Source organism: Enoplosus armatus, chromosome 15, assembly GCF_043641665.1.
Source record: "Enoplosus armatus isolate fEnoArm2 chromosome 15, fEnoArm2.hap1, whole genome shotgun sequence".
NCBI lineage: Eukaryota > Metazoa > Chordata > Actinopteri > Centrarchiformes > Enoplosidae > Enoplosus > Enoplosus armatus.
In genome coordinates this window covers 4417103-4442477 of record NC_092194.1, presented here as the reverse complement: position 1 = coordinate 4442477, position 25375 = coordinate 4417103, and the positions used below count along the sequence as shown (strand labels likewise).

The 25375-nt window shown below is 42.9% G+C and overlaps 1 protein-coding gene across 2 annotated transcripts; it reads right to left on the bottom strand.

The window, feature by feature from the left end:
• Positions 1–1293: 1293 nt before the first annotated feature.
• On the bottom strand, positions 1294–23731 carry pdss2 (prenyl (decaprenyl) diphosphate synthase, subunit 2). 2 transcript variants are annotated; one of them, XM_070920770.1, is made up of 8 exons: positions 23438–23731; positions 17806–17940; positions 13014–13212; positions 8118–8192; positions 6883–7056; positions 5111–5242; positions 4018–4053; positions 1294–1665 (listed from the first exon to the last, which is right to left on the bottom strand). In XM_070920770.1, the coding sequence occupies exons 1-8, from the start codon at positions 23683–23685 to the stop codon at positions 1510–1512; spliced, it is 1155 nt and encodes a 384-aa protein (XP_070776871.1). In that variant the 5' UTR covers positions 23686–23731; the 3' UTR covers positions 1294–1509. The 2 variants fall into 2 exon arrangements, with proteins under 2 accessions (XP_070776871.1, XP_070776872.1); XM_070920771.1 differs by having other exon boundaries at positions 6883–7053.
• Between the last annotated feature and the right edge of the window lie 1644 nt (positions 23732–25375).

Genomic DNA, 25375 nt, shown 5'->3' with positions numbered 1-25375 from the left:
AAGAGCAATACTCCCGATGAATACCTGCACGTAATCTTAGCTTGTTAGGGTAAACAAAAAAAAGGACCAAAGTGTTGGACCAACCGACAGAGCCATCCCTAGACCCACATTGGGTGTGTATTATCATCTGGGTTATGTTCAAGATGAGGTTCCCGTTACTTAGAGTAAAAGTTTCATCTGGAACTTGCCACTAATTGCAACATGATTGACAGGTCCACCTCCTAAACTGAAACTCTTTTTGCGGCAGTCAGATATTTTACCATTACTTGTATATGGGCAGTTCCAGCTGAGGAACAAAGCAACCTTCTTCATGCAGACTCAAAGTCTCAAAGGCATGTTGTCTTGTGGTACCAACATGTGCTGCTGTTGTCTAGAACTCCACAGACTCCTCTTTGTTAGCTGTGTATCCTCGTCCTGTCTCCTGTGCTCTGTCCTTCAGGTGTGGCCTGGATGTGACAGACAGCTGCCAGCGGTGGCCTGGTTTCACACCTTGGCTGCCCCCACCCCCCCCCCACCCCCTCCGCAGACAGCAGCCTGGGAAACCACAGGCCACCAGGCTGGCGCCAGCCTGTACGACGTAGAGCAGGGCAGCCGGCCCAATCAATACCTCTGCATTTCCTGTCCATTTGCTCAGGTCTCTTCATTAATAATTACTGCTTGGCGGAGCTTCAATGCGCTCGCTGGCTGGGCCAAGGGGAGAGGCTGTGTGACCTTTCCCCGCCCCTGGGCTGACTTGGATCATATACACAGGCATGGGGACAGACATAATAAGGCAACATAGATGACATTACTCCTGATTCCTGCCCCCCCTCCCTCACCCGTGGAGAGGATATTATGCCAAACACCATTAAAAAAAAAACATATTTTTACAGCTGTGCTTATCAGCAGAGGTCCATGCCTCCTAGAACATGACTTTGAGACATTTTCACAACTGGTTTAGAGCTCCTCTTCAATTTGGCAAACTCCCACTACATCCAGCAGCTATGATTTCAGCATCATCTGAGGTGTGCACTGTGCGCTAACGAGCAGGGTGAACAGAGTTTTTGTTAGAATAAGTGCTGCTTGGTGCATCATTTGCAGTTCATGGCACATTTTCCAGATGACAATAGCGATTCCTCAAAACATCTTAAATTACGTTCTGCCTGGTATGTGCCTTTGCTGATAAGCAAGGTAACAATAAACTGCCAGGTTTTAAAATGGAGCTTGGCGTGATATTTTCTCCACACAGGAGTGGAAGGGTACACTATTAGAGCCAACACAACGCATGACATGATGCTGAAGTAATGTGTTTTTATTTCTTTTTTTAATGATGACCATGTATGGATAAAGCTGATGTACACTGTCATCCACAACCGAGCAGAACAGTTTCCCCAGACATGTGCCGGCACCCGGCTCAAAAGAAGTTCATTTGTCTCTTAAGTGTCAACTGTTCAGTGGTTCTCGTCCTGTTACCTCTGCAGACAAAGACACTGCAGTGTGTGTGTGTGTGTGTGTGTGTGTGAGTTCAGGTCAAAATTTGGTGATGGCGGAGGCGATGTTCTCCAAGGCGGATCGAGCCTCGGAGGAGGGGAAAGCCTGGATGGCCTCCAGAGCCTTGTTGCCATGGTAACAGCATAAGTCCACCGCTGAGCTGACGCCTTTCTCCGACTTAACTGCTGCCAAAAGCTGTCGAGGGATGGAAACACGTGTTAGTTTGTCACGTCTGTGTCATCCCTGTCACTATCCAGCTGTCAACACAACAAACTGTTAAGAGGCGGGGAAAGTTAGCGTACTCTTAAAGTAAGGGTAAAAACTAGATTACAGTACAGAAGCAAAGCATGTCTTTTAATGACAGAAAACCCATTGTATAACACAATCATGTAGCTGCATGCTGCCCCCTGGTACCACTGGAGGCAGCTTACCACATTTAACTACAAGGGCTCATCACTGTGAGTTATATCTAAAAAACTGGCAGGCCTTCTTTAACGATGAGAACTGAATTTTATTTTTCTGTAGGTTGCACCCAGGCATCACATCACAGCTCTCCTGTCTTTTCAGTCGACTAATTGTGGCAACAGATCACAGGACTGGTACACGTTGATAGCGTTTATGATAACTTCTGTCTGACTCAACATATACATTTCACGCGTGAGAAAGTGGAAAACATCAAGTCAAATCAACCCCGACCGACAGTCTCCTTGTGCTTTACTGCTGGTGTGTTGGGACATCTTTTTGCTGAGGGCGCTTTACCTCATGAATTCTGGAGGTGGAAATCCCTGTAGGCCTTCCGCCTTTAAAAAAGAAACTGCAGGTGTCCTCGGCATCACCCTGGCTGCTTATTTAATTTAGAAAAGATTACTTTTCACACAATCTTATCTGTTAGCCTTGCTTTGTTCTGCATTCACTTAATGTTCTCTCATCTCTTAATACGCCCCCCCATTCTACTCTGTTCTGCTACCTCATAAGCATAAGTTCGACATCCTGTTCTTTCCACATGCACCTCATTCTACCTGATAGCTCATTAACACTCAGGTGTTGTAATATCAGAATAATTAAGAATAAAAGTATATATACTAGCAAGTATTCTAGCTGTGAGATTTCTCAATAAAATAGGATCCGGGCCATTAAAATTGATAAAAATGTAACATTACTTTTCTTACACTTGAATTGAATTTCAAATGTAAAAATGAAATTAGATTTGTACAAAAAAAAAAGCAAGTTTTTATCTTTTTGTATGAAAATGAGTCCTGTCGCATTCAACGGTGGAGTTTTCACTCGTCACTTCCCATCCACCTTTCAGCCAATCACATGCAAGGGGAACCGAGTATCTTTAGAGCCACAACATTACTGAGGTAATGCTGAATTAACCAGCTGGCTGCTGCTGTTAACCCTGGCTCGTTACTATGATGCTGAAGACCAAACCAAGCTAACAAGCAAGCCCAACTAGTTAGCTGGCTAGCTAGCTTTAGTAACTTATTTAACAAATTTAGCTATCATTATTCTATATATTTATTATTATGTCATTTATTTATTTATTTATTTAATATCAAACCTATTTACAGAAGTTTCATACAGAAGTTTCGACAACTGTGCTGTGATTGGTCATTATGTCTCTGTGAATGGGTTGAAGCTGCTGGATGACAGCTGACTTCAGGAAAAAGTGAGTCATCCTCACTTCCTTCATGTAATTTTCTCATAATAATTAGTGCAAAATATTAATGTCTTCAAATAACATTCACCTCTACCCAATCTGGACTCTCCCTCTCCCATAATGACCAATACAGCTGGCAAATCTGCTAAAAAGTGTCTCATTGGGGAGGTTTTCTAATCGGGGATGAAATTGTAATAGACTGAATGCAGAACAGTATAAAGTGGGAGTTCCTGTAAACACTTATGGGTATTTATCAGAGTTAATGGGATGAGAGCACATGCTAAATCATGTAGACAATTTATAGATGCCAAAGTTTCTCTAATTACGCGTTTCCTATCTTTGTGCAGAATCAAAGCAAAGTTTTACGCTTGTGGGCCCAAGGTCTTTCTTTTTTCCTCCCCAAAATTTCATCCCTCCCTCTGTCCTGCTCTCAGCTTTCCTCCTCGTGTCCCCTCGTCTCTCCTTCCCTTCAAACTTCTCCCCGTGTCCCCTTTTCGACAGGTCTGCTGAAGGAGATTCTCTCACAATGCCACTGTCTCAGAGCCTCAGTGTCTCCTCCACAAATAGGCCTCGGTAACTAATCCTTCCTGCTCTGGTTTCAGACGGGACCAGATAACCCCCCCCAACACCATCAGACCCCTCCCCTGTAGCTTCAGTCTCTGCTTGCACCCCTATCGGCCCCCCTTCTTCCCTCACACATTGACTTTGGAAAGCTCGTTTCTCAACTTTGATATAGGTTACAGTGAAAAGACGTCCTGTTTCTGTTCGATGGCGCCGTCACATGCCGTGCCAATAAGTTAACAGGTGAATACAATAAGATAAAACAATGAAACAAACATGTTTTAGAATCTTTGGAAAATAAGGAATACATCAACCAGTGGGCTTACCTTCGAGTAATCCAGTTGGTTTCTTTGTGTTTTTACCTTGCAGAAAAGAAAGAAATTAGCTATTATCAGTTATATTTTCCAGGTTTCCAAGGTCGCCTTAACATTATGATCAACTACTTTTCATTGACTTTAAAAAAAAGGTACAATTTGATGAAATTGAGGAACTGTAAACCTTTAAACTGCTCTAAATAGAAATCATACAGGCCTAATTTCTTACTTCACCTCACCATGGTATCCTCAGTCGTTCTAAATCCTGCTGCTACAGTACGTCACAGGAAAACCCAACACTTTCCTCAAGATGAAAACGTTTTAATGAAGAGAGAAGTGCAACTCAGATAAAATGAATAAATCAATCAAGTGGTTTGAAGGTCAGTCATTCTACAAACCTTCTAAGGCCTTATTTAATTTTCCACATTGTCAAGGCCAAAATGTTTTGAAAATCCAGGTTGCTTGGATTGAGTAAACTCGGAACAACATCTTGGTGGCAGCATGCTCATAATTCAATTCTTCTCACAGGTTATTGCTAAAATTCCCAAGTAAAGTAGTAAACCAACAAAGATATTTTTACAAACACCGTATTTAGGCACAGCAGTGCTTTGAGAATGACAACATGCTCACATGCTGATGTTTAGCAGGGATCATTTTAACAATCTTAGTTTGGCGTGCTAATTAGCACTAAACACAAAAGTACAGCTGAGGCTCATGGGAAGGTCATTAGTTTTGAAAAATTGAAAATGTGACTTGATAATGGAGCTAGAAGAAAAGTCAGAGGATCATCAAAGTGATTACAGTTACTCCTGAGGTGGACAAATTTTATGCCGATTCATCAATTAGTTGTTGAGACGCTTAAAACCAAAAATGTCTACCTCATGGTTGTGCTAGTGGAAAAGTCAGGGGATCACAATGTCTGTACCAGATTTTATGACAATCCATCCAATAGTTGACTGACATATGCTACTTTACCCATGAGGCTGTAAGAGTATCAGCTCAGACCTCTGTTCATTGTATGCATGCAACATGGCCAGAATTACCAGTGACTGAAACCAAACTCAATGACTCTAGCTGCTGCAGTGGTGTCAGAGACCATTCGTACCTGCTGTAGCTGCTGATGCCATCTCTCCTGGCCAACGATCTGACGGTGGAAAACCACCGGGGCGGCGCTCAAACTGAACGACACCGGCTCTCCCACGCTGCTCTTCACAAACGGCTGCAGGTCGGAGTTCAGCTACAGAAGTGAGAGCACATTTGTCAAATCAGGCGTCAGTCAGGGTGAGATTCTGATTTGTAACTTCCCGGGCACCAATTAAAGCAACCCAGTGTTGAAAACAGGTGAGCGTGCACTCTGCCTACCTACACTCTGAGCGACCCTGTTAATGAGCAGCATGGCGGGCAGTCTGGTTAAAGACAGCTACCCCGATGAGGACGTTTCTCCTTCAAAGACCTCATTGCTGTTTCCCCCCATGCTGAGATTCCCTGTAGCCACTGAGGCCTGCAGACAGGCAGCTACAGGGAGCCACAGCAGGAGAGAGCGTACTAACACAGCACTGTGAGTGGGACCATTATGAACGACTTTTAGGCTAGAACTGATAAGATTCAGCTAAAAGCCTCTGGACCTTGAAACATGTTTGAGAATCTGCATCATCTGGTGCATTAACATCACAAACAAATAACATTTTAGCTTGGCGCTAATCAGCCTTCCTCCTGATTCCACATTTTTATGTGTTTGTCTCTGAGTAATAAGACACACAGAACAAATGTCTACAAACATATGATTAGTCAGTTTTTACCACTCAACATATTTCATCTGCATTGCTTTAGTGCAAATAAATCCCTCTGTCCCCTTTCATTTGATCAAAAGACAAACTAACTATTATTAAACTACAATAAGGCCAATTATCCACCCAGGCAGGACAGGAAAAGTGTAGATACTGCTACAATCTGCTTCAATGAGTGGAGCACTGTTTGAAGTAGATTTGCTTCTTTATTTCATTTGAACTTGATCACAGTCAGAACAGAAAGAGTACGGTGGTCAGGAGGGACAAGTTTCAGTACAGAGAAAGACCAAAGACTGTATTAAAGTAATAAATATTTCTAAAGTAATACATTTCTTCTGGAAATTATGTTTGAAAAAGTGTGGTTTGTATAATATTCGAGGACCAGACATTTATACATTCAGCAGATTTGCTTTTTGTAATGGACACAGTAAGGGTGTAACACTGGCTCCTACAGAGAGTGTTGCATTATGGGTTGTTTGTAGCCTGAATGTTGCCAGGCTGGCAAGTTTCTTCAAGTCCGTTTATAGTGTGTCTTTTACATTTTAATCAGCCCTTAAAGTGTTTAGTTAGCCTAGCTTTAGCTACAGGAGTTTCTGATGTCTCGTGGAACGTGTTTTGCTTCCACGGAGTCAAAACAAGTCGAAATGTCTCCCGACATCTTTAAAAAAACATACCGGGGACCGAATCATATCCGCCACAGAATGTCACGATGGGGAGCTAAAAAGTGAAAAGCTCTAACAGTCAGAGAAAATAATTGATAAGTGACTGATAAACATGCAACAAGCTAAACAAACGTGGGATCTACATTCGGCCTTTTTTCCGTATTTCCGTGAAGACACTCTGTTAGTATCTCGGGGAAGCTTTCCCTACAGGACTAGTGTTTCCTATCTCCACAAAGTATTTCCCCATCACTCATAGTGAGAAGCCGACTGAAAAAAATACGTTTTCAGGGCCTTTAAACCACATTCAACTGTGATTATCTCAAAAAGTAGCCCGCTGGTGTGGCAGTTGCCCTTATTGATTTATCCTCCAAAGACCACCTTCACAGGTATTTGCTGTGTGGTGGGTGGGACGCTCAGATTAGACTCACCTTGTGGCCCAGTGATAGGTGCTTGCCGTACTTGTAGGCTAATCTTTGGGACTCCTTGTCGTGTTTGGCGAGCTCCATCGCAGCTTGACAGCTCTTGGCCAGCAGCGCCCCGTGGGACAAGAACGTCTGCTCCTCCCACGCCGCCACGTCGACGCCGTCGGTGAGACCATTCTCCTGCAGAGCAAACAGAGGCAGAGACACCGCCGGCATGAGCTCTCACTGCTGCTACTGTACAACTTCAAATGTTCCCGCAGAGCACCTCAGAAGTCCTCAATCCAAACAACCCCCTCCTTGCTCTGTGATTTTATATTTCAGTGTGTAACTGGTCGTGCACCAAAGAGGAACAGCAATTTAACACAGTATTTCCCACAAGTTCTTCACTTATTTGGAACAGAGGGACACAGGGCCAGAGCAGGAAAAACACTCTTGCAGCTCAGCAAACACTTTGAATATATTCCAACATAAAACATTATAAACGCCACAGATAAAACAAGGTTAAATAGACCATCTCTGTACAGACGTAGGTATTGTTGAAAAATGAACTAGCTGTAAACTACTGCAGGGCCTGACAGCATGCAAAATGAAGGGAAACTCTAGCTCACTGGTATCGAAAGGCACCGTGGCCAGTTTGAATTCAGAGAGACTCTTTTTAACTCATTATTCATCAGGATGTGGGTTTTTTTTTTCTTATTAAATAGGAGCGCCTTAAGTCAGAACCATTCACAAGGCCGTATTTAACTTCTATGCTACACAGCTGGAACCAACTTCCTGATGATCTAAATGCACGCCATCCGTAGCCACTTTGAAATAAAAACTAAAGACTCTTCTTGTCCTGTGGCGTTTGAAGTAATTCCACTGCACTATTGTTTTCTTTACCTGTCGAAAGGATAATGTTGGCATTGTTGTACATTTTTCTTCTTGTTGACAAATCTCATATCAAGACCAAAACCAACAATTCATTTGTCTGTGGCACTCAGCCCCAAGTCCAAAGGTTCCAAATGAAGAAATTTCCTAAAACCCTGGGCACTGCAGTTTCTGGCAAATGCTACTCAAACAGAAGTAAATAGTGCATTTGTTAGAGCGGTGGATTAATCCACATACCATATTTTCCTGTTATTTTGTTGTGCATGATGTATTCTGCCATTCTTTTTCCTTACATAAAACACAATCACAGACTGTTTAGCTCTACTGCCCCGCGTCAAAGTTGGACAGTAGAAAAAGAATAGATGCTTTACCTCAGTATTATTGGAATTCTCACAGTAGATTCCTTGAACTAGATCGCCGATGGCACTTGAGATCAGTTCAACAACCTGTCCAACAGAAAAAACAGGAGACATTTGGGTTAAAATTTGAATCTTTTAGCATTATCATTTGCATCCACACACCATCCTCTGTTATCTGCTGAACTGAGAAAAGGCAACGCTAAATAATGGTGTGATCTGCACAACAGTCAACATGTCCATCAACAGCCACGTGTCCCGTCAAAGTGTCCTTGGACTCGGGCACTGAACCGATAACCTACTCCCTCATTATAAATCACTCTGGCTAACAGCATCAATTAAACTCCTAAAATGCAGATGTAAATGAGGTCAATCAAAGCTGACACGCTACTCAGTTCGTCCGTGACACTTGTAATTAAAAACCACAATTTCCCCTGATTGAAGCACGAGCTAACGGCGCTCCTATCTGAACAGCTGGTTTGGCGAATAAATCATGAGGTGAGATGAGGGTTGGAAACCAGGTGAACTGCTGCTCATTATCAGGCCATAGGGGAGCCCCCTGTTGATCTCGTGAAGCAGATCCAGGCTCGCCGTCATTCATTATACTTTGTATTTATAGAGAAGTCCAGTCGATTGAGACAGATCAGGTGTCTGTCCGGTCTGAGGGGCTGAAATGGAGCTAAAAGGCAGATGGTGAGACGGAATAAGACTGTGTCCAGAGAGCAGCGGGGTTAACAAGGTTTTGGTGTGATGATCTGACTTCGGGGGCCTCTTAGCTCTCCTTTATTTGAAGATTTATTTCACTTTGTGCCTTTGAGCATTGCAGATTTGCATCAGTAATCTGTTGATACTTTGAGTATCTATCCAGCATTGGTTTTCTGCAGAAGTGGCACAGAAAATGCAAATTGGAAATATGAGAAAGAACCACTTCTTCTATCACCAGACTATAAACTCTTTCTAGTACAAGTAAATCAATATAAATATAAAAGCTCTGGGGATACTTACATTAGAGAATATTTAACTTTCCACCTTAAAGAAACATTTAAAAAGAGGCAACATCTACACACATAGTGCCTTGTTGAGGTCTGAGTAGTTTGTTTAAGACTGCAGTTGCCCATTTCCTCTTACAGGGGGCATGCATGACTACATTTTAGCTCACGGAAACACTACCGGCCCCTTATTAACCACCAGAGGAGAGGCTGCATCTTTTCAAATTCAAAGTCTGGGTCTAATGAATGAGTAAAAATCTGAAGTCGATCTCTCCGTCCTTCATTCACAGCCCCAGAGCAGTGTGGACAGAGGAGTTGAGGCCACGCCTGTACAGTTCAGATGAATGAGGTTAAATTTAGAGCTCCTTCAGCTCATCCCAGACATCCTTGGTTCATCAGAAAAGTCTGGTGACGCTGGCTGCTCCGTCAGCCTCGCAGTGCCCTTTGGGTAACTGAATCCACCAGGGGAAAATATTGAGGAAACCCGAGCTTTGCCCACAGACCTGGAAGGACAATGTGCCTACAGTATTACCAGATGTGGTGTCTCTGCCTGCCTTGGGAAGTGGGGGCCAGTGGGGGGTCTTTTTTTGGAAAGTATCAGATAAGCTCTCCCCCTGCCTCCCCCTTACTCCATTCCCAAATCCAGCCAGATCGTGTTTTGCCGACAGGTCTGTGAGGGGGGAGAAACCGGAGCTCGACGGTGAGATTGCTTTACAGTTTATACAAGTAGCGGCATAGGGTTCCTCTCAAGGCCACGACACACAATCTCCATCGCTCTCCCTGCCTTAAAAGAAGAAAAAAAAAAGAGGCTGGTTTATGAGGAAAAACTTCGAAAGCTGCAAGAGCTGCTCATCTGTCACCCCGTGTATTAAAAACAATGTGGTACAATGACGGCACGCAAGCTGGAGCAAAAGAAAGGACACAGTTTAACACACCTTGAAGCTGGTGCAGAGTTATAAACATCGAACAATTAGCAGATTTTAATGAGTGAAAAGGAAATCATTTACAGCCTTTATTGCATCATTCTGTGTTTAAAAATGCAACAATATATTTATATGCCTTTTTTTCCATCCTAAGGAGCTAAACCAGGTAGAATACAGTGTTGGATATACAATTTTACACATGAAGTTCAGTACTCGTCATGAGGAGTACCGGTCAGCCTATGAAAACAGGGTCTAATAAAAGATGCTCTCCAGTTGCATCATGGGAAATGTAGGATCTAGTGCTTTTAGAGCTTGACCCATACTAAAAACTAGAAGTCAGGACATCTCGGCCTCTACTATTTACACTTTGACCGTTCTTTTTTTAAACCTGTCCCCCCTCGTAATGGAGGTGCAATACTAAATGGCTCTTAACTCACAACTAGATAGCTCTCAGCAGTCTGAATTCCCATGCTAGTTAGAGCAGATCTCTCCAATACTTCACTTTAATTGAATGTGCCAGTGATGGACAGCTAGTCTCAATTTCTGCAGATAAGATGCAAAGGTTGATGATGTTGTGTGAATCTGTTCAGAAATAGCCACACCCATCCTACCCCCACACCCTTTTATGACTTGCTTACTTACAAAATGTCCATAAAGTCTAATGTCAAATCTATTACAAATGTTTTAGGATTTCCTGCAAACAGTGACACTGATGTAAACATAACCCCCACTGAAACTCAGAGAAAGCAATCATGAAAAACAGAGAGTCATCAACTCAAAGACCCCTTATTTGTTCATTATGGAGCTTTTGACTGTATCACACTTGTATCAGCTTGATGGCGTTTGCTCGTGGAACTGTAGGTGTTCTGAGCACCTCCAAGACCAGGACTCCTCGTTCTGTCAGCTCATTAAGACTGTGCAGTTATGTAGTTCAAAGCTCAAGAACAAGCAAGTGAGTGGACCTTTGAGGTTGTTTCATCAGGACAATTAATTTATTTTAATCAAGACAATGATCTGCTGCAAAAACAGATTTTGACTGTTGACTGTTTATATCATGTTAGGCAGGATTTGAATGTTTCTTGAGGTAAAATTACATTTACAGACTGTTTTCTTTCATCCACACCAAAGAAAGAATTACATTTGGTTTAGGTTCAATTGCAAACCAGGGCCAAAAGTCAACATGAACTTACAAATAAGAGGTAACCTATCATCCCACCAGTTTAAAAAAAACTTTGGTTAAAACAAATCCCATCCCTGTTACTTGAGCTCAGTATGAGTATCCTGTTTGCAGTAATCTAAATTCCCTCCTGTCCATAGACCAGTGAAGAAACAGCCTCACAAAAACACAGCTGAATATGAGCATCAGCGCATACTGTGGTTTGCCCTCGGTTCATTTTGTTTTGCTAACCTTTTCAAACACGAGTAACTGCTGGCTATCGGATGTCCATCTTCCTATTACCCTTAGAAACGTCCACTTTGGGGACGTTTCCTGTGGTTGCTTCAGATTACATTCACACTCCTTATAAAACAGCATTGCAGGTTTGTTTGGGGGGGAAAAAAAAGGTACTAATAGTTTCAAGCATTGCTGTGTTTGGTGCTACCTGAGTTTGAGTGGCATTGTTCTCACCTTGACAATGAACCACACTAAGGAACAGATGCTGCAAAACTTCAATCCAACTGATGCCAACTTGTTTGGTGTGAATGCACACTTAATGTGATTAAATTATCATTAGCTCAAGTCATCAGCAGATCTGTCATCGTTTAATTCTCACTGTGTTTTTTTCCCCCACCTTCCAGAGAAACAACAGTATCAATTCCATTAATGTAATGTGTATCTTAGCCACAGAGTGACAATTATCTCTCATAGCGCTGTTGCAACAAATCCTAATGAACACCTCAAGAATGATCTTTAGTTTATAAAAGGAAATGTTGGTTCCTTATAACTCCTGCAATGTTTCCCAAACAAGAAGCACCATGGATACCACTTACATCACACCTTGGGAGGGCGTCTCTTGGCTGCCATAGCGCAGACATGAAGCCAGACTGTGTGTGCTGAATACGAAGCGGCAGGGAAGGCGATAAGGGCTGGTCCAGCTGATGGCGGGGCGCGGGGGGTTATTTTGATCCACTCAGGCAACCGCATTCTGACAGAGCAGCGTGGTGACAGCATCTGTCAGCGAGGGGTTACCAGGCTATGAAGTAGATATGATCTGTGGCGCGCTTACAAGACCACCACCACCACACACACACACGTCCAAATCTGAAAACTCAATAAGAAGGATTCCCATGGTGTACATGTCTATGGCGTCTCCTGACCACATCCTGTACTGTACAAAACAGCCTGAAGGAGCTTCTGTGGATCTAGTCTACTGTATACTGGAGCTATAACGAGGGTCCTGCTGTGATATCAACCATCGCTGAACAAAAAGCAAAGAGGGCCACCGACAAAAATCCCAGGTGCTATAACATGACATCCAAAGCAAAGACCTCACAGTCCCACCTACACCATTGGGACCCAAACTTTCGGATTTGTGACCCTACCCAAGCAACGTCTAGACGAGTTGTGACCCCTAAACACAGGTGGCAGGTTGGGAATCACTGGGAGACACGGTTTGAATGAAAAAGGGTCTCTGGCAAGTGCAGTCTAAAGATTTCACATCGATGCATACTCAGCACCTTTGAATCAGACAAAATAAAAACACGAGGATATTGCAGATTACCACTTAACGTTGATGGATGAATAAGACGTTTGTTCAGAAAAATACCTCTCAAAAAAAAAATCAATAATATTCCATAAATTCTATGATCAGTGGGAACTCTGCAACACATAATGACTGCAGGCGTGAGTTGTTGAGTTTGGATGTGGTATGGCACTGATATGTGGAGCTGTAAGGACCACTGGGAGCTCATATTAAGACAGCAGTGTTTCTCATTAATATCACTGATGTCAGGTCAGATATTTCACAGGGCTACAGTTTTGTTACTGAGAGACTGGGTACCTTAGTGTTATTCAGCTGGGCAAGTCCGGTACAAGCATTCGCCAGCAGGAAGTCGCCGCTCAGGACGGCCATCTTATTCCCAAACTGCATGTCCTTCAGTGGGCCGTCTGAAACCGTCCACTCCTTCAGATTGACTATCCCACGATGCACCAGGAACGCTGTGTGGATCAACTCGGTGATTTCTGCCAAGTTCCGCTGGCTGTGAAACAGGAAAAAAAAAAAGAATACATTTAAAAATCGCAGCTTTTTTGTCAACAGCTTTTAAGAGAGAGGCGTTCCAGAGGCTTGACAGTTAGAGAGCTTTTTGACAGAAACCTTTTCATTGTCTTTATGCCGCTGAAATACGCAGGTTTCATTCACAGCATCGCGTACAGGTGTGCTGACCACAAAGGAATCGATCAAAAGAGGGATTTGTGGGTTGCACTTCATCCTTCCAGCAAAAGGGAAAAACATCTATAAAGCCAATAAAACTGCAAAATTCAGAAAGTCACCTTTTCAATTTGATTAAAAACATACAACACTTCTCCAAACAGACTATTGGGATCACCACAGTTCATTCAACTGTTATCTGAAACATTCACAGACTAGACAGCTTCAAAGAAGAAATCACTGAGTATCTTAAAAATGATTTCTCTGCAACTACAATTTGGTTTAAAAACCTTCCAAGTCATCGTACACAAGGGCATAAACCAGCAGATATGTCAGACATCTTGCACAGCGTGTCAGGGGTTGTGTTAAAAAAATTTTTAAATTAAAACTTATCATTAGCAAATAACAGCCATTCTTGATTATGAGAGAAAAGACATAAAAGTGGCCTTTGAATAGCGCCTTTCAGAGCAACCTTAAGGAGGCTATAATCAAATGTTGATTCAGCCATTGGTGGGGGATAATTAGGCCCCTTTCCATATGGAAGGAGCTTGCCACGCTGCGACAGGAGGGATCCATCCAGACAGGGTTGGGTGCGCTGATAGCCACTTACGACCTTCTTTCAGCCGCTCTGAGAACCTGATGAGCCAGTTGTCTGCCTTGTGCTCCAACCCCTTCCTATACACACACGTGTCTTGTAGCCAGGTAATTGCCGTGTTCGACGTCGGCGTGGAAAAGATGTGATTAAAATTCAATAATGTCATCTATTTCGCCTCTCAATCACACCCATTGTCTGGTTGGTTTCTCTGCTCGGTGACGCAGAGCAACAACACGGTCGCCCCGAATGAGAGTTAATAAGTTCAGGGTTTAAATAAGAGCAAATTAACAGATTGACAGTCACGCGTTCTCAAGGTGCCTCGGAGTGATGGCTCCGGCTCGACAGGTTTCAAGAGGAGACCTCATTGTCGCAACAAGAGGAAGACGACAAAGAGGCTGTAGCTGGTTTCAGCTCATAAAGATGGCATTTTCAAAATCTATTCCAAGGCCAAGGTCAGCCTTACGGTGACTGTTTACTTGGTTGTTTAGCCAAAAAACGAAAATGAATATATAATCTGTGATAAACCTGTCATCAGTTCATGCCTTTGGCTTCACATCAATACTCCATTGTGACGACCCATCAAGGCGGAAAACACTGTTACCGCAGGTCTGAAAAGTTACACAGGAGCATCAGCTTGTATGTTGTCTAATAAAGGTCGGATAGAGCTTCTCTAGATGAACACATTGACAATGAGATGAAAGCAGTCTGTTCCATGCTCACAGCGTGTAAAGATATAGGTATATAAAATATTTTTAAAAAATTTAACAGAAGAAGTAGGCGATATGGATACTATCCTCTGCAATATCAATATACTATATTGTGATATAGTCCTTTTTCTGGAAAAAGCAATAGAGAAACCAGACGGGAATGTCTGGTTTTCACAGATCCATCAAATGAAATACCTGACAAATCAAGGTGCTTCATCACACTGATGTAAAAATCATATATATTGTATATTATATAATATTTCCATAAAGCTGATTTACAACATTCTTCAAAATGGTCTGTAAACACCCAAAGATGTTAAAGGGATAGCTGTGGTGACATAAACAGCAAGGCAAAATCTCTGATGGAAGACAATTTTATATTGTCTCGCAGTTTATATAGGTGCACTGCCATATCGCCAAACCCCGATTAATAGTGTAAATGTGGAGATCGGAAGTCTATTGGTTTGGCTTTAATGGACGCTTTTAGTGTCCCATGGAGGGTTAACATGTGCAAGAAACCCACCCTGACAGGAATGAAGTAATATGAGGAAACACACAACTCTTGGAATTCTTGATGTTAAAGTATTTCACAATGGCACAAAGTACCGGCCTCCAAAACCCCAAATCAGTCGAACCCCGGTGCAAACACATCTCAAAGCTGTGCCTCCAATCTAGCAGTCCTGATCAGTAGCAGTGGAGCTTGGGGAGGAAAAAGGGGGACAAGGGGGCCGGTGTATAAATAGCTTTGGTGCCCAGTTGCATAGCAACCGATGCCATCCTGCCGAGGTGTAACGCCCCTCACCACGCCCCTTGTCCTGACTGTTCTATTCCATTTTCCTCCCTCCGCAGTCTGCCTCGCCATCAAACACAGCCTAGCAGATGCGAGTGCGTCCCCGTGTGTGATTTAAAGAGGTGGCCTGTCCATCAGACGGGCTGCGTGATGTGTTCAGTGGCATGGCTTTCATTTGTCACAAGAAATTAAGAGGTGTGGTGGGCAAGTTGGACTATCTGTGTGCGTGTTTCTTTCTTTCTATCTATCTACATATCTATCTATATCCATACCTACATATCTATCCATCTATCTGTCCATCCATCTATCTGCTGGTGCTTTGGTGAATCATCAGTGTCAGGCAGCAGAGTGGGAAATGTTTTACAAATGCTGCCTGTCAGGAGGGAGGAGACCATCCCCCGGAGGTTTCAATCACCCCCCCCCCCCAAACCTATCCCACCCTGACTCCCTCCATCTCTTCCATCAGAGGTGCTAATGAGCCCAGGAGAGGTGGGGGGATTGCTGGGGGGAGAGAAAGATAGTGCAAATGAGGTGATCAAGTCATGCTGCGTGTGTGTGTGTGTGTGTGTGTGTGTGTGTGTGTGTGTGTGTGTGTGTGTGTGAGAGTGTGTGTGTTTGGGTTTGGACTATCCATCACACATGAGTGAGGGAATGCTGCATGTTGATCCAGTGTCACAGGGATGCGGGTGCCAGGTTGTGACATTAGAAGAGCGTGTAGTCGTCCTGTAGTGAGGCACAACCTGCCGGAAAAAGGACCGGGCTCGAGCGCTTCCATGACGCCCGGGTTATTCCAATTCGTTCTAATATTAGGATGTTTCTGCACAGACACGGCTCCGCTACACACATGTGCCTTGTGCCAGCCAGCCGTAAGAAAGAAGCCTTTCAGGCACCCAGCACACAGCCACGCCAAACACAGCAGTCACTTCTGGAAACCACTTGGCACACACCCACATCCCTGTTGTGAGGCAGTCAATGTGTGTGAGAAAAGCCAGAGAGGACCTTGGGGTGCTACCTGAAGCATTTTAATAGCAGTAGACTATTAGCACATTTAACACCTCACATTTAAAAATGTATAAATAAATCAATACATGTTGTAGTTTGTTATATCTATTCCAGCACTCCAAGCTATTTTCTTAATATTTGCTCTAACAAGACTAAAAGAGCCGCTCTGTGAGTGTGAAGGTGTGTTTTTGAAAAAGTGTTTTTTCCAATTAGCTACAATCTAAATAAAACCAAATAAAATAAAAATAATCCCACTGTGTAACTGTGGCTGTATTTCCCCCACTTTCCATCATATTCGTAACATGATGTAGTGCTTCATTTACAGGAATTGATATGGACGATAACCACAGAGGACAAGATGGAATTACCTGACACGAGGATTTTATTTCACTATTTATCCTTCAGCAGCCATGTAACGGGGACAAAAGTGGCATCGCCTTTCTTGGTCTGCTTGCCATGCACATTTATGGCTCTACAATGCAAAGTTACACATGTTTACTGCACACTTGTTTTCTCCAAAGCAGCACATCCATGATAATGGAAATGTGTGGAAGCCAGAAAGATTGTCTGCTAGTGTGTCGTTCCTGATAATAATGGCCATGCATTTGAATTGCCAGCTTGGTTTTACTGAACCAAAGTTGCTTGGTGGAAACTAGCCATTTCTTACTTTGAGAGGGCACGCACGCGCACACACACACACACACACACACACACACACACACACACACACACACACACACACACACACACACACACACACACACACACACACACACACACACACACACACACACACAGCGAGATGCAGATCAGTGTGAGCTTCAATGCGATATTAAAACTGTAGAAGAGTTGTGCGACGTGTTTTCATGGAAACTGGCCATTTAACATTTAACAAAATCCTCATGGGCATAATGTCTTTTCGTACAATGTTTTGCCAATTAGCTTCCTAGTCACCACAACAGCAATAGCAACCAATTACATTTTTCACAGTTAGCCAAGCTTTAGGGAATTTCCTGCATAGGAGGAAGATTCATCAGTGCATCCTGCTGATGTTGATACTGGCACCATCTAGAGCTGTTAAGTCAAACAAGCTGAAGTTTTCAGGAAGTGTGCCAGATGTCAGGAAGTGTGAGAAACATCAACAAACCGAAAACAAAGCCAGAAGCTTACTGGCTTTAATGGACATTTGATGGATCTAAATTGGGGCAAAGCTGTGGTTCACACACAGGACCTGTAGTCCCTGCCATCTTGTGACTCAAATCAATGTAAAATAACGTAAAGAGTTTTCCTGAACACCCAAGCTGGTGTCAGTAACTTTGGGTCATTTACCTAGGGTAGATGCCGCTGACCATGTCCTGAGCCAGGAGATCGGAGGCCGCGTGGCTCGGCCCGGCGGCTTTCGACAAGAGCAGCACGACCAGTCCCCTCATCTGAAGGTTGTTCCTGCTGTCGTAGACAAAGCCCCTGCAAAGAAACACCATCAGTAGATTCAAATACAAATAGACAAACATCAAAAGCCTGTAACCTATACAACTGTATACTTTAAAGCAATAAAAATATTTATTCCATGACAATAAAAGCACATGTACTATAGTATTTACAATACAGCCAGTGTGCATGGCTCACATATTACTTCCAAAGTAAGACTCTTCCTCCTTTGTGCTGAAAAGCAGTCCCACTGATTTCAAGCAAAATCCAATACGGAGGTACTCAATATACTGGAATAAATACTACACACTGGAAGCTACGCTGATGAGAGGCGGTGAGACTGTACCAAAACAGTAAAGTTAGCGAGTGGCAAAACCAAAACAGCAGTAGCTTAGTGCTGCATATTGGTTTCATGCTATTTGATCATTTCTAAATGGACTTCAGGTCATTTTATTATAGACCAGTTCCACTGTGTTGGACAAAGAATGAAACTGATGACACAATGCAAATTGTACCACAAAATGTTACAGGATTGTTGAACTTTATCTATCGCGCATTGGTAGAAAAATAACAGGAGTGTAATTGATCAGTTTTGCTGCAGGACTGTATGTTTGAGGAGGGGGGGGGGGTTACTCCCGCCCCCAGCCTACAACCTTCTGACACATCCACAGAAACACACACCCACCCACAAAGACACACACGGAGCCCAGTGGTAGCTGCCCGTGTGGTGGGCAGATTAAATATCTTTTTACTCTCTCTGGGGAGCGGTTAGACAGAGCACCTCTAATCCTGTCCCTATGGGAGCCCCTTGTGCCATGAATCACGCTCTCGTTAGGGGCTCCGAGGCAGACAAGCGGCCACGCCCCCCTCCGCTCGATGCCCAGACGCTGGCTTCACCACCCCACCAAGTCCCAGGCCCCCACCCTCTCTGACCCACCCCTGCACCACAGGGGGAGGTGGAGGAACCCGAGACAGAGAGTGGATGTGAGAGATAAAGCATGAAGGGAGGGAGGGGACGGAGAGAGATGGAGGAAATAGGGGCCAGACAGAAGCGAGAAAAGATGACAGAAGAAATACATTAGTGATTCACAGTGTTCTGGTGCTGAAAGGGAAAGAAAAACACACACATACCCTGAAGCTTTGTTCCTTCCCAAAAACACATAAAAACACCTCACGCTGCTTTCCCCCAAAGAATGTAGGACATACGTCTGACATTATGTAGGGCTGTCTTTCATCACAGCTCATGAGATGTATTTATGGTCAGTCTACATTTTGACTCAGTTGGAAAATAGGGACCAGCCTGAACAGAAAACGGCTAGAGAGCAGAAACCGTGGAGCAGCTCTCCTCTATGGGAGTCCGGTGGCCTGAGGGTGGCACATGATTAATATTTATGTCACTATCCACACCAGCATACATCAATCAATCACAACCGCCCTTCTGCAAAGGGGTGGGGCGAGGATGAGGTGGAGAAAAAAAAAAGAGAGATAGTGAGGGCTAAGGGGAGGGAGAGAGGGAGAGAGAGAGAGAGAAATGGGCTGCTGTCATTTTAAAGGGTTGTGAACAGGTCACCACGCCTTCTGCTCCGCAATCGCAGCACAGGAATTCAGGAACTTTAGCCGCCTGGAATTAATACATGCAAATGTATGACCTCACATGTGTGGTGTCATTGATCCTCCGTCTGCCTTTTTACCCCCGCCCCAAGTGCTGAAAGAATGAATGAATGAATATGCCCAATATACCTGGACTTTTTCAAAAGGACAGAATTTATAGTGATAAATCCGTGTCTACTGTGCACAGCAGATAATTTCTGATCATGATAGGTTTAGAAAATCACACGCACACACACACACACGACAGTTTACTCCAATTTCCAGGATTCTCACAAATTCCAAAGGAGCCAGGAGCACAGGGGGTAGTTCTCTACGGTGGAAGTTCAAACTGTTTCAGATCATTCCTCTTGAGAGATTTCTGTACTGACGCTTTTCTCCGCGCCCTTCTCACTGGTTTGAACTGGGCGGGGTTCAGTTGGAAAGGCTGTGATGTCGCGTACTTCCATGCACCAATCAGGATGCAGAACCCGATGAGAGCTGTGGGGGTGTTTGCTTCTGTTAGCAGACCGCAATCGAATATGATTGAACAACACCCACAGAATTAGCTGAGTGTTTGAATTGTAAACTCTTTCTAAATAACCATTAAAAAGGTGCTCTGTGGAGTTTTGTTTATGTTCAGTATTACTCACCAACATGTGATCCTTACTGCATGTGCACAAACAAAAAGGGGACCCACTCATGAAAACATCGCTCCAAGGTGCTACTAGTGGTCAGAAACGTCACAGGGTACCTTTAAGGGTGGATGTTTTTTTCTCCCAAACTAACTTTGATTTTTTTTCTTATATAATCACGAATATTTAATCTTGGAAGTTTTTCCAAGGGCTTTAAATCTAAAAACGTTGACGGTGAAGCGAAAAGTCTTTTTGTAAAGAAATGTCAACGTTGCAAGTGCTTTTGTCTCCTCAGCAAATATGTCTAGACTTGGTCTGGCCTCAATCAGAGCACAAATGTACTCGGTCTCATTATCTCTTTCTCCCATTCTGTACCCTTAGTGCTAGAGCCAAATAGTGTTACTTCACTCGGATGTTTGAGCTTCACTGTGCAGAACGACTCATGTTGTATGACAGTATGTGCAGAGTTTGGCACATTCATCTGCCGAAGAGGGAACGTTTTTTTCCCCGTGTTCTCCTTAAATCTCTGTTTAACACAACTGTGATGTGGAAACTTGAAACGCCCAGGGCACACACACACACACCGAGAATGCACCTTTCAGTGGAGTAGGAGGCACCTTTGTGTCCTTTTATTTATAGACTCTGGATTTTTCAATGAAGGAGAAGGAGGTGATGTCATTTTAAGACATTTTAATTGTTAGGAAAAACCATATGAGACACAACTTATTATTCCATGCTGAGTATTTTCCTGTGTCTTCAAAACATGTCTGCAGACTGGAGAGGATCTTTAATTTCAATAGTCATTCACGTCCACACATTAGCTGAAACATGCAGTCTAGTCCATTTAAACTAATCTTACTGGTCATTGTATTGATCAAGATATTGAAGATCAATCTTGAGATTGCCAAAAAAAACAAATAGGGGGAGAAAACAGTAAGGAGATACTAGTCTAAGTCAAAATCTCAAGGACTGTCCTTAAAGCAAGTAAAGTTTCTTCTCCTGGGCCGCAGTCCCCGCGCTGTAACTCCAGACTTTGGGACAAAGTTAGCTGAGCTGCAGTTTTTGAGAATGAAAGGAAAGGAAAAACCGAAACCCGACTCCACGGGGGTCTGCCTGTCTGCTATTGTGGATATTTTTATCTGCTGCGCGTCTAAGGCGGAGACACAGAGGGAAATACGAACCAGCCAACCCAAGCTGACAGTGAGGAGTCAGACTGTCAAGAGGTCTGCCCCCCCGCCCCCTGCTACAACACCCAAATGGATTGTCATATCAGATTTAGGTGTATAGGTTATTACACCCTTGGGCTCCTGTTTCCAACACACCCGTCTGCATGGCGGGATTGAGTTTGAGGACTCGCTCTTCTCATTCTCTTTCCTCGGCTCTGCGAGTTCCTGGTTTCTTCGATAGAACATAAGAAAGCTCAGGCAACTCCTACGACAAAGTGACGGGGATAATATTTGGAAGATGTGACCTGTTCTGGCTCCGCCTTCATAAATACACAGTTGAGGCTTAGCTGATGCAACACAGATCAGCTCTGCTGGCTTTGTGCAAATACGGCTACATACTGGATATAAAAAATGAGATGCCTGGTACGGCCATAGGTCTGTTTGGGAACATCGAATCAAGTTGATTTATACCCAAAAAGAGGTGACTGTGACACCGCAAACAGTCCCGCCGTATGCAGGAGAAATCAATGCACAGTATTTCCTTTAATCCTGATATTTACTTCACAGAAAAAACAGGATTTATCGACCAAACTGGGAATGCTGGTACAAGTATTAAGAGTTGTATTTGCATAGTTTAAGCATCTTTGGTAAATCTTCTGAAAGTGAAGCATTCTTGCAAAGACAAACCAATTCATGACTTTGCTTTTGCTCCCTTTAGTTTTTGAAGGTTCCCCAATTTCTCTTACAATCTCCACTCTCCTTGTTACTGTGTATTTATTCTGACTGACATACTGAATATTATCTGTTGAATTGTCATCACTTTTACTTTGTTTCTGTCTACAGGGAGTTGTTCATCAATGCTTGTTGCTCCGGCATGTCCCTTGCCCCTTTTTTCTAGTAAGCTTGTTGCTTACTGAAGTGGTTACAGTTGATATGATGTGGTGTGTTGCTACTCCTCATCATGGAGGTCACACAGTGTGGCAATGCAAGTACTTACTTGACATTTCGAAGTGTATTTGTTTAAGGTTATCTGTGGAGTTGTTGGCCTCTAGCAGCACTATGGAGCTGGTTTTCTATCAGTGGGTCAGTGTTTTGTTTGTCGTGCACACAAGGACGCACATTCACATAGACAATGCCAGTGGTTCCACATTATTCAACCGATCAACAGGCAGGGGTAACGCGCCAAGATAAGCAGCAATGCACCGGCAAAGGCAGGGAAGAAGAGGACTGCAAGTAGTAGACGTGGATGTAAACAATTCTGGGTTTTAAATAATAATAACAAATGCAACACATTTGTTAGAGCTCAAGGGTACACACAGTGTGTTTTGGTGAGAAACACTGAATATAAACACAACTTTTGTCTGCTTACAAGAAACATCCATCTGTCTTTGAAGGGAAGACCAAAAGCTTTCAAATCCCTGGACTCTGTCCTGAAGTAACTGCATCTACCCAAACTGACAAGTCTGTCAAATCAATGAAGCGCTTCATCTGTCTAGTTAGAGTGTACAAATCACAGCTAATTCAAAAATAATTTATATATATTTATAGATTATTGTTACTTAATAAAACATGGGAGTATGATGCATAGACTCGCATTTAGGTGGTTATCACAAAAAGAATACACACAACACAATGTGTGATAGCTATCACAAGAGACACCAATCACTGACAATGGCTGGTGCTTGACTGAAAAAAAAAAACCTTTATTGATTACAACAATTGTTGTTTACCCACATGCCAGTGGAATGATGAAAGGGGATACTATGAATGCATCTGCAGGTGGGGTCAGGTGTGTTTATGTTTGGGTGTGTGTCTTGTTAGACACAAAGTAAATATCAACCCACAATTAAATGAGTGCTGCCAAATGACCTGCTGGGTTTCATTTTTGAGTTCGACCTGTATTAACCAGTCAGTGATTTGAATGTATTCGTCAGTGCAAAATCTCTAATAATAATGGAACCGAGTGCCGTTTAGTGGCTTATATTGATGCCGAAACAGAGTGATTTAGTCTATCTTTGAACCTTTGCTGACAGAGTCGTGTTATTTTGCCGGAATTTTGAATATAGTTTGGTTTAGCGTTTAATCCACGGAGGAGAGAGCTCAGTTGGAGCTCAGAAGAAACCAGGGCCATTTCAGCCGCGTTACCTTGCAGTGTTGAGTAAAGGGTGTTGAGTCCCGACCAGCTTCCTGACGTGCATGGCAACGTTACTGAGTTCATCACTGAGCAGGCAGCGGAGGCTCATGAAGGAGGTCGGATATCCGACGATCTTCTCCGCATCGGACACCACTTTACTCCAGTTTGAAGGTCCAGAGCTGGAGAACAGACTCAGTGTCCTCTGTCCTCGGCTGGACAAAGCCTTGCAGGACAGTCGTGACCATGTAGCTGGAAGCATTTTCTCTCTGACTGTAATGTTTTTATTTCTAGTTTGAGACAGTTGCTTAAAATGCCATTCAGGTACTTGCTACCATCTTTAAACTGTATCCCCAGATTCAACCGCTAACGTTGTGGCATATTCTTAAAGAGTGCCACAGTTGTATTATTTAAAAAAAAAAAAGTATAATTTGCTATCATAACAGATCTAACATACTGTCACTGTGAGAATAACTAGCTATGTTTCACAACACACGACCTGACACTGCGAGCCGCCATCTTTAAACGCGTAACACGTTACGTCGTAAAACGTAACGACGGCGGTTGCCAAATTCCGATACGCCCCGTTTTGAGGAGGGCACTTCCAGCTAAACTCCATTAGAAAATCAGACAGTTTTACATTGCATTGCATTTTTGTCAAAGATCCACACTGATAGAAAATGACACGAGCCATGCATACATTTTACTTTGCAGTGCTTCATTCGGCATGTACAGGATTTACAAACCGTTACGTTTTTACTATTACAGTTGGTTAACAACTGTCATCACTGAAGCGATGGCACAATGTGACTGGAAATACTAAGCGCGTCAATTATTATTCTTACCTGTAACTCTCTCAAATCTTTACTACTAAGTTCAGTTAGATGGATGATATGAATTTGAAATGTTGTCTATGTTTTCTGGGTAAATTAACTATTTTTATGTTTGAATCTATTTAAAACCACTACATGTGTTCATTGAAAATGGTGATCACTTAATTGCTGTGAACATACTGTGTTGATTGCCTATACCGTTGGGTTGCTTTGCCTTAAAAACAAAACTGTGTGTTAATATAACATGCCAGATATAAACAGCAGTAGACGGTACAAACCAATAAATTGATCATGATATTACTTGAATTGTTAGAATACATAATGCATGAAGAAAAAGGTCCAATAATCTAAAGATCAGCTAAATGTAAACTGATAAAATGTCAATTTACCTTCAGAATAAGCTGTCCAGGAGGGGGCAGATATAAATAAGTTTATACCAAGCAGCGCTAGCGGTCTTACATAGCATCTATGGTTAAGTAGTGTGAGGGCCCATCTGCTTTCCATTTACTGTGGATGTTATTATTTTCACATTTGCAAGCCGCTGAATGAGGGCAGCACCCACCTGTGATTTGATGCGTTAGTAACGTAAGATCATCATAGAACATCACTTATGGTTCTCCTCAGTTAATGTGTCGTTGTGGGAGACCCCTTAATGTAATGTTAATGTTTTATTCTGGTATCTTCTTCTTTCTTTCTTTTTTGGTAGATTAAGAGCTAGTACTGCCTCATAGTTTGTTTTTCATTCAATTGACAATGAAACATCAGTGTCACTGCTTTTTGTCAAATAATTGCAAAGTACGGGGACAGCTGCATGTTTTATATCAAGTCCGATTACTGTGAATCAAGAACATGCTTAGTGAGACTTTACGCCAATGTGGAAACACTTTTTGGATAAACTCTGCCTATCTCTTTATGTGTTTCTATGATGGAAAACCTCCTATAACAAAACCGCAAATTTTAACTCCTGTGCTGAGGTCAAAAATAATTTCAATACCAGATGAAGAAGAAATTTAAATCCATTTAAACCAAACAGTTTTGAGCCGCGCTCATGTTTCAGTCCATGTAATACAATCATTGTGACAGTATGACAGTTCCACAGTATGACAGGGAAATATCCTG